At 42.4% G+C, this 10,706-nt stretch overlaps 1 protein-coding gene across 1 annotated transcript in view; it reads right to left on the bottom strand.

The window, feature by feature from the left end:
* Nucleotides 1-1,654, bottom strand: part of FBXO11 (F-box protein 11) — an 84,244-nt gene extending 82,590 nt beyond the window's left edge. Inside the window, exon 1 of the mRNA XM_015427681.1 lies at nt 1,532-1,654. Within this exon, the coding sequence (XP_015283167.1) occupies nt 1,532-1,639 (108 nt within the window). The 5' untranslated portion in view covers nt 1,640-1,654. The remainder of the gene's footprint in view (nt 1-1,531) is intronic.
* Between the last annotated feature and the right edge of the window lie 9,052 nt (nt 1,655-10,706).

Here is a 10,706-nt window from a genome sequence, read left to right as displayed (position 1 = left end):
ATTATAGCTTTGGAAAAAGTGCAGAAAAGGGCAACTCGAATGATAAAAGGGTTGGAACACTTTCCCTATGAGGAAAGGTTAAAGCGCATAGGGCTCTTTAGCTTGGAGAAACGACGACTGAGGGGTGACATGATTGAGGTTTATAAAATTATGCATGGGATAGAGCAGGTAGAGAAAGAGGTACTTTTCTCCCTTTCTCACAATACAAGAACTCATGGGCACTCAATGAAATTGCTGAGCGGTCGGGTTAGAATGGATAAAAGGAAGTACTTCTTCACCCAAAGAGTGATTAACACATGGAATTCCCTGCTACTTTAAACCCCCCCCCTCCCCTCCTGGAGTCAGGCCACATCTGTATGATGAAACTCTGCAAGAGAAGGAAAGGGGTTTAAAGTTTAAATGCCTCCCCTTTAGGACGGATAAGAGGAAGTACTTCTTCACCCAAAGAGTGATTAACACTTGGAATTCACTGCCACAGGAAGTGGTGGCGGCTACAAGCATGGACGGCTTCAAAAGGGAATTAGATAAGCATATGGAGCAGAGGTCCATCAGTGGCTATTAGCCACAAGGTATAGATAGGGACTCTGGGGCAAGTGATGCTCTGTATTCTTGGTGCTTGGGGGGGTCAACAGTGGGAGGGTTTCTAATGTACTGGCCCCACTGGTGGACCTCCTGATGGCACTGGTATTTTTGGTCACTGTGTGACAGGGTGTTGGACTGGATAGGCCTTTGGCCTGATCCAACATTGGCATCTCTTATGTTCTTATGTGCACCAAGCTGAGCAGGACGGTGTTTAGGACTCCAAGGGACCATGTGAAAGCACAGATGTTCTGCATTTGTGGAAGAACTGTGTACTCTACATCTGACATCCGCCCCTGCCCCTCAGTCACAACATGCATACCACTCGCTGACTGCATTCTGGTGGCAACCCAAGGATGTTCAGGGTGGGGATGGGACAACGAGCACTAGGCAGGATGAGAGGGGCTGCCAGACTGGCTACTGCTAGGTTTTACTCCACACTGAGGTACTGGATGAGGTGCAAAAAGCAGCCAGCATCTCTGCTGCCCTCAAAATACAGCTAGGGACATAGGCAGGCAGGGTTGTCTCCATGGGCTACATGATGACTGATGGCGCAAGTATTAGGGCAGCAGCATAAGCTGTGGACCTGAACCACATTTACTGCAGGAAGGAAACAAATCCCGCCTAGAACCTCTCACCAAGCAGGTGGTCTACATGCTGGTGACCCTGTGTGACCCACACAACAAGGGCAGTCTTGCCAAGCCTACTAGCCAGCTCATTCGCTGGAGAGACAAATAATGAACCAGGAAAAAAAAATCTGCAATTCTGAAAAAGAAAAAACAAACACCTGAAAATCCCAAAATGATATTGGGGACCCAAATAATTCACAATACTGATGTGGAACCCATTTGTGAAATTAAATTTAAAAAATACCAATTTGTGCACACCTCTAATCATGGCCATTGTATTATGCATCTGCTCAGAAGGCATAGCATGATTATTTTATAAATACCTCCATGCTGCTCTTTGTAGGACAAGCTGTTCTTTTAGGTAAAAGAGTTTTTCTGCGAAGTTGGTAAGGACTATTTTGTGCACCAGGACCCGATTCTTCTGCAACCATATCTGCAGGTACATCATCATCTGTGAAACACACAAACAAACACACACCTTAGTTACATTATTATATAAAATAGTTTAACCTGATTCAACAAAATAAATGCCTGTTATATTTATATACTGTTATATAATAAACCACTCAAATTTTATAAGTAGACTGTTGCACTGTTCTCCTAAGCACAGTGAAGACTGTTTACAGGAGGGAAAGCCCTCTAGCGTTATAAATGCCATTAGCTATAAATAAAATATACTAGTCTTGTCTTTTTATCCAGCCTGAATTAATTATGAAACATGTTAACAGGATTACAAAATGTCCTCCTTGATTCCCTTAAAACTGTAGCGGAGACTTTTGGCAAGTGTGAAACAAATCAGGGCCATTTAATGAGACAGCGCCACTTCAGTATGCACTACAGCAGTTGACATACCTAGCCTATTTGGTGGCCAGGACGGATAATTTTTTAAACACCCATTCCTCTATTTTATTTTATTTGCTGACTTATGGCAACCCTGTAGGATTTTCAAGGCAAGAGATTTTTGGAGCTGGCCTGCCTTCATGTTGGCCCTGCTTAGCTTCTGCGATCTGAAGAGATCAGGCTAGGCTGGGGTCAGGGCGCCTCCTCTATATGCCAAAAATATTTTCAGCAATAATCATGAAATACAACGAATAATAATAATGGCCAGAAAATAGATTCAGGTTGGTAGCCATGTTGATCTGAAGCAGCAGAACAAAATTTGAGTCCAGTGGGGTGTCACTGGACCCAAACTTTGTTTCAGGCCAGACAGTGAAAAATTTATTTTGTTTAACACATAATTCAGGGCAGTAAAAAAAAAAATCAAATTCCAACACACTATTCCATCACAAGAGCCAGCATGCTGTAGTGATTAAAGTGTCAGACTAGGATCTGGGAAATCAAGGTTCAAATCCCCACTGGAAGTTTGCTGGGTGACCTTGGCCCAGTCACATTACTCTCAGCCTAGCCCTGACCTGGACAGCCCCAGGATAGCCTGATCTCATCAAATATCAGAAACTAAGCAGGGCCAACATGGAGGCAGGCAATGGCAAACCACCTCTGAACATCTCTTGCCTTGAAAACCCTACAGGGTTGCTATAAGTGACTTGACAGCAAAAAACAACAACAACCCATCACACCATTCATGTTCTAAGCAGGTACTTGGGAAGGCTTCTGTTCTCCATTTTGAAGCCCAAGAGCTGACCATTTCAAAGAAGCTACAAGGCATTTCTGAGAGCTAGAAGTCTGCCTTTGTACTAACTTTTAGTAAGTAACACTAGACAAAGCATTGCAAAATAGTGATTACAAGCTTCACCAGACTGGATGTTAAGAGACACACTACCCCCCCCCCAAAGAAGGTGCCCCCATCCTCCATTGTTTCCAAAGGACTAAAGTCAAACCAGAGAATCTCTGTAGTAGAAACTGAAAGGGAAGCCTTTTTGCAAGCCCAGCAGAACTAGTGCAATATAGAGTACCCAGCAGAACCAGTGCAATCACAGAGTGCCCAACAGAACCCAGTGCGCCATTGTGGCAATGCCAGCTGACCGGAACGGGTGGAAGCCCAGCAGAACCAGTGCAATGTACAGTGCCCAGCAAACCCAGTGCCATTGTGGCAATGCCAGTTGATGTCAAGCACAGAATCACAGTCCAAGCAGGGGTAGGGAGTTGAAATCCCAACACAACCAGAGCAATGTACAGTGCCCAGCAAACCCAGTGACTTCTGTTCATAATATTAACAAAGGTTTGCTACTATGCTACCCGTACATACATCATGTCACCAAGCAGGATAGGGATGAGAAGGTCTTGAGACCAATACATGGAAATAAAGTGTGGGGGGGGGGAGATGGAAAAAGTAGGTGAAGGGAGACAGAAATGAATGAGAAATGAGGGGAGAAGAGGGAAAGAAGTTTAGAGAGGACAATGTTTTATCTTGCTGCAACACCCTAACTACTGCTTTGCAAGATCTGGCTGAGCTGGGTGCAAGGAAAGAAAGAGAGAAAGGCTAGACTACTGAAGAAAATGACCAGCAGGCTGTACTGTAGCAGCTATCAGCATGCTGGCTTGGTTGTACAATCTGTTAAGCAAGTTTGCTTCATTGTTGGAGAAAGGGAAGTCTAGCTGATCCTAGAGTGCTTTTTGCTATGCTCAGACTTCCCTGTGCCCCTAGTGACTGCAGCCAGAACTGCATTTTAAAAGTACAAGGAAAGACACTCGGCTGAACGCTGCATGAACCTGGCTTTAAGGGCCCCACTTCAAAGGCCTTCCTCAAGCTGCCCCTTGGGCGGTACACACACAAACCCCTGCCCTGCCCTTGATACGCCACTTCACTACAGTACATATCTGGCCTTTCTCACCCCCACTATCTTCGAGTTATTTTGCCTCTGCTGTCATGATTTACTAAGTATGAAACAACATAACTAAGAACATCCTGGCAGAAACAGACCTGGTCCTATGATAAAAGGCATGTTTCACCATCTGTTCACTAACTGTTAGAGTATACTACAAAGCCCTGCTGCCTCTGTCATTTGTGGCATGCATAATGCAGGTTGCCTACTTAGGATTTAAAAGCGTAACGGTGCAATCCCAGACAGCTTCACTAAGAATGCTACACAAGTCTAATAAATGGGGGTTACTCCCAGGGAAGTGTTCTTACTATTGCACTGTAATTTGACTGCTGGCATTCTACTAACTTGCCAGCTGCACACTTAAATCACATATTTCACAAACAGGGTGAAAAAGTGAGAAATAATTATCACTTTTCTCCATACTAAGAGATCTGCAATTAACTGCTATACTGGTGATTGTATATTAACTTTAGAATAGGAACAAATACATGAAGAACTGCATAGCATTTTAGTTAAACTAGTAAGCCTTCTTAATTAATTGCTTTATCTAGTGATCCTTCTAAAAAAGGACGTTCCAGATACATGTTCTTGCAGTAATAGCATCCAAGTTGTATGGATACACATTAAGGTAAAGGATACATATTAAGGTAAAGGCACGTATATACCCCTGAGACGGGACCACAAAACATTTCTGTTCAGACAGTAGCTAGAATAAAACTAGTTTTACTTATTTACTTTGTTTATACCCCACCTCTTGCCCCATTGGGGAACCAAAACAGCCTACACTGATTCCCTCCATTTTATCCTCACAACAATCCTATGAGGTAGGTTAGGCTGAGAGTGTATTAACTGGCTCACGGTTACAAAGCAAGCTTTCCTAGCAGAGTGGGCATCTGAACCTGGTCTCCTAGATCCTAGTCTGACACTAACCATTACACCACACTGGCTCTGTCTTAGAAGACTTTACCCAACTACAATAATGAATTGTTTTATTTCTTCTTAAACTGCCATGGGATACAGGTTGATTTTTTAAAATGGTACAATTAATAAAAGGTTACAGAGGAAAGGTTTGCCAAGGCGAAACATAACTGAGCTCAAACTTTATTTTCTGGATAAGGAAGTTAGTTACAAATAAGAGTAATCCTCTTGTAGACATTTAAATCTTTGTCTCAAGTCTGGAAGTTACTTATAAGTCAGGCTCTCTTACAAGACTAGCTCTCAAAACATGAACACTGGGACTTCCGGTTTATGTCAACAGACAGGCAGACGCATCTCCCAGACCTCCCGGGGATGTAATCTGCACACCACCGTGTAGGAGGGGGTGCGACCCCCCTGGAGCCTTGGCAAAAGGCTCCTAGCCATGGGGCTTTTGAGGGGCGACCTCTTTGCCAGCGCGATGCTGGAGAATTGAGGCGCTCCTCCGCCCCGACAGTCCTGCCGCTGAGTGTCCGAATGGACTTAGAGCCGTTGACCGGGACAAGCATCGGAGATCGAGCGAATTAAATGTTGGCAGTTTCCTTGCGCCCTCTGCTGGATGAGATGACTAACATCAAGCAACAGTTGTCAACAATAAGTCAGAGTATGGTGTCTCAGCAGCTCCAATCGACTGAGTCTTTGAAAGTAACGGAGCAAACAGCTGAGAAGGTGAAGGAAATGGACGCCAACACTAAAAAAGACAAGAAAAAGCTGCAAAAGGTGGAAATGAAAAAAGCTGCAGAAGAATCACAACTTTTACAGCTGCAGATGGAGAAAGCAAATCTGGTCCTACGGTTCCAAGAGGTCCCAGAATTAAAAGGTGAGAATCTGAAGCAATTGCTGAGTGAACATTAGCCCCAGCTACAGATTTGAAAGTGGAATATCTTTACAGTGAGATGGATGTGGTCTATAGGTCCTACTCCTCATACATTAAAAAGAATAATCTGCCTGGGATTGAGGAAATAATGGAATAGAAAATGATTGTAGTTAAAGAAATTGTTACCTATAAAGTTGATTATAAGATTAAGGTAGTTAAAAAATGTTAACTATTAAGTTTTGTTTTAGATGAAGGAATGGATAAGAAAAAGAGATTTGGTGGGGGGTGGGAACACTGCGGGAAGCCTGAAGAAGGGGAGGGAGGGAAAAAGAGAAAAAGGGTATATTGTGAATGATGAAATGTTAAAATATTGGACATGGTGTTATATCCTGAGAATAAAATGTTTAAAAAAAGAAAAAAGAATAATCTGCCTGGGAAATAGTCAGATTCTCGAAGAGACACGTGAGAGACTCTATCTTGAAAGCAACTACTGGAACACCCTTGAAAATTGGGGACAATAACATCAGGATTTTAAAAGATATTCCATCTGAAATAAGACAGAAGAGAAAGAAATATAAAGATTTAACCCTTTTTCTTCAAACAAATGGCATCGATTACAGGTGGCTAATTCCAGAAGGCATCATTTTCAAACTCCACGACAAAAAAGAAAAGATTGACTCTGTTTTTAAAGCACGTGAGGTCCTGAGAGTACAGCTGGGGGAACCAGCTGAGGACAAGAAGGAAGAAGAAGAAAGCAAATCTGATGGCGAGTTGGACTCGGGGTCTTCTGACGAGGATTCTCTCTCTGAAAAGGGGGCAGCCGCCCTCAAAAGTCCATACAAATTGAGGATCAGAAAAGACAAGACAAAATAAAGGCTGAAGGACTCTGAATTGTGCCTGAAAATTATACAATAACTATAGGATGCTCTGGGGATTTTCTTAAACAGATAGATTGATGGGTAAAAAGATAAATAATTTAGCATAACCGACTTTGTTCAAAGTAATATTAGCGATTAAGAATAACATTTATATAAGCTGTTGTTATGATCTCCTATTCTTGGGGTTTTAGTTACTAGCGGTTTTCTTTCCTTTCTCCTTAGTTGTAGCCTCCCCTCCCTAATTTTCGGTTATAGTTTGTAGTCTTTTGAAAAAAACCAATAAAAAACTCCCCTTAGGGGGACTTAAAAAAACAAACAATAAAAAACATGAACACTGACTACAGAAGAATGTACATTGATGCATGATGTTTATGAAAACATATTGCTTTAAAATAGACTACATCTTTTTATCTCTGTCTTTAAGATGTTTCTTTTACTAGTAAAGATTGTAGAAAATATTTAAAAAGTAGCCTTGACCCAGACAGCACTAGAAAGCATTCTCCCTCCCCCACCCGTATAAAACACCGATCTCCATTTTATCCTCACAACAATCTTGTGAAGTAGGTTAGGTTAACGGTATAAAACAGAATGCATTGTGAATTGCTGAATCAGATGAAATGTTCCTGTGTTTATCAACTTATTAAAATGATTAACACATTCCAAAATAGGAATGATGACCTATGCTTAACACTTTAAAATAAGTATTCTCCAAATTAGTAGTGTATTTATTTGTTACGGCATCGAGCTAACATAACCATAACATGTTAGGATACAGAGTTTTTAAAACCTGGGTAAAATGCAGTAATACATATATATAAGACCATAAAAATATTTGACAAATCCGGTAAGAAATATAAAAGGCAAATACAATTTTATAAGTTTAGCCGCACCTTTCTAATACGATAGCATACCGCCCAAAATTTAGCCACAGATTCAGTAATTATCCGATTTTCATCGGATAACAATCAGTTACAACACTCCCAGTCTGTCTGGCTCAATGTTTCTTTTACAAGAGTTGTGATATATTTGTCTCGGATATATGGGGTATATGTTCCTTTTAAGGTGTTTTCTCTCAGAACAGATAGGTGATTGCCTTAAAACTGGACATCTATGCAATACTTTATAAATACAAGATCAATTCCAAAGTTATTGTTCCAAACAGTTGAGCCTCCTACCAATACTAGAAGCTCTGCAGAAGAGGTGTGTTCCACTGGTAGAAGGCTCAGAATAAGGTTCCATTATTAATGGAATGAAAACCAGATCCAATCCAATGCAATCTTATGCATGTTTACTAAGAAGTACATCCCATTTTATTGAACAGGGCTAATACCCAGGTAAGTCTGCTAACTTAAACAGGAAAGAAAAGTACTTTTGATAGTTATGAAGTAGATGTAACAGTTTTATTCAAACAATAGTGAAAAATACACCTAGAATGAAGTATGACTCCAGTGGCACCTTTAAAACCAACAAAGTTTAATTCTGGTTATAAGCTTTCATATGTTCATATAAGCTTTGTTCTATTGCTTCAGACCAACATGGCTACCCACCTGAATAAATACACCTACCGGTAGTATTCAATACAGAGTTGCAAGGATCTGAACCCTTATATCTTAGTTTTGCCAGTAGGGAAAATAAAAATAAAATAGAAGTCAAGCTCAGGAATATTATAAGAAACAAACAAAGGCCCCGTTCATACAAGGGGTTTTGGTCCGGGAGCAAGACAGAACGGGGGCGGATCAAACGGGCACGATCCCACGGCAACATCTGGGAATCATTGCCTGCCCGTCTCCGATCCGTCTCTCCCGGCCGAAAACCCGTACCAAAAAGAACCACCTACCTGGGTGGTTCTTCTGATTGAAGCGCCGCAAGCCGGGCTGTCGGATCGCCGGCGCGTCTTTGCGCCGGCTCCTAGCCGAACTGCGCATGCTCTGACAGTTCGGCAGGCTCCCCGTCTGAACTGTGTTTTCTCCCCAGCATCTGATCGTGCCGGGGAGAAAAGGCGACGCGGCCCAGGGGATCGTGGGATCCCGCCGCGGCATCTCAACTTTGGCGCGGCTTATCCCCTGCTGTGTGGCAGGGGCCAAAAAAGGCTATATTTTCCAGTCTAAAAGAATTCTACTTCTTTTTCCACTCAAGAAAGAAGGGTCGGGGGTATTCTCAAAAAGCAGCCTGCCTTGCCTCATGACAAACCTCTATTGAAACAGGGAAGGGGTTGTTAAACTAATCTGATAAAACACTGGGGTATGCCATATCAGAGTAAAGATATCCCTACTGGCCATTTTACCTACAGCACCACTTAGGATAGTGGCCAGTTCATACACTTCAGCAGCAGCAGGCATAAATCAGAAAAATGTTCTATTTTTAGGGGGGAAAGGCTTAGAAAACGTATCCTAATACCATAAAGAAGCAATGCAAACAGTGTGACAACACTGAACTCGTCAAAGGTTATCATACACAATATTACCCACCCTGAACTTGTATTTATTCCTTTTGTACATACTCTACATTCATTTTGTTTATACTCTACAATATAGCTTTGTAAAAAACTAGTGTAGCACCAGGATTTATCTCCATAACTCAGTGCCCACGACCCACAGCTCAATTCTGACCTTGCACTTTGGGCTTCACAGCAGGGGTGGCTGAACTTGCTCAGTGTAAGGGCTGCATAGAATAAACGTCAGATGTTTGAGAGCCACAAGACATGAACAAATATTACACACATTTTTATTTTAAAAATATGCACATTTGCTTTTTATTAACATTAAACGAAACTGCTGGACTTCTGGTTGGCGGATTGGCGATGGCGGTCGCTCTCCCCAGTTCACGGGGAGGCGATTAGCACACCAGCGGCAAGGAGGGGTGCTGCCTCAAACGGCACCCCCACGGAGCCCTTGCGGTGGGTTCCAGGGCCAGAGGGTTTTTGAGGGTTAGCCTCTTTGACGGCTCGATGCCAGAGAATAGAGGGTTCTCTCCGCCCTGGCGGTCCTACCGCTGAGTGACCATATGGTACAAGCTAATTCGACCGGGACAAGCGCAGGAGATCGAGCGGAACAACGAATTAGAGAGCGAGGTCTGTGAAAGGACCAACAATGAACGTGAGTTCGAAGTAAACGTACTATTTTGATAAAACGGAGTACACCCCCCCCCATGGGAAAAGCGGAGCACAAGGAGGGACGCCTCTTGAGCGCAGAGACAGATCAATGTAGCGTAGGGGGGAAACAAACAGCGAGACTGTATTGAGACTTACTTGAGTACCAATAGCGAAAAGACAAGTCTTTCATGCCCTGACAGAGCGGTTTGAAATTGTAAACGAAGAGGGAACATGGTGGCTTCCCAAGGAAAGTTTAAACCGAAACCAGGCAACCAGAGTCCAAGACGTCATGAAGTTACTAGCGGATATGCTGAAGCCGGTAATGGAGCAACTCAGTGGTATTAACCAGCAACTGGCTACATTAAATCAAAACTTTGCTCAACAGCAGCGCCAGCTGGCTGAAAAAATTACAGAAATGGACACCGCAAATAAGAAAGTGAAGAAAAGAGTAACAGATGTGGAAAGAACACAAAAACTTCAGGAAACTCGTTTGTTACAGCTTCAAATGGAAAAAGCTAATATGACTCTTAGATTTCAGGGAGTGCCTGAAACTGAAAAAGAAGATTTGAAGAAGACTCTGGGCGAGATTATTGCTCCAGTAACAGGCTTATCAGTGGAGGAAATAATAAAAGACATGGAAGCTGCCTATAGGGCATACTCCAATTATATCAAGAAAAATAGGCTTCCTGGAGAGATTGTGGTTAGATTTGCGAGAAGACAGACCAGAGATGCAATATTAAAGGCAACTTCGGCAAATCCACTGAAATCTGGGAATATAACCATCAGAACTTTAAAAGATATTCCATTTGAAATACATCAAAAGAGGGAAAGCTACAAGGAGCTCATCTCATTTCTTCAAACCAATGGAATTCAGTATCGGTGGGCGATTCCTGAAGATGTCATTTTTTAAATCAACAATAAAAGAGAGAAGATTGACTCCATTTTTAAAGCTAA

Source organism: Gekko japonicus, unplaced genomic scaffold, assembly GCF_001447785.1.
Source record: "Gekko japonicus isolate JY-2015 unplaced genomic scaffold, Gekko_japonicus_V1.1 scaffold174, whole genome shotgun sequence".
Classification (NCBI taxonomy): Eukaryota; Metazoa; Chordata; class Lepidosauria; order Squamata; family Gekkonidae; genus Gekko; species Gekko japonicus.
The sequence above is the reverse complement of the archived record's forward strand: the minus strand, read 5'-3'. Positions and strand labels throughout refer to the sequence as shown.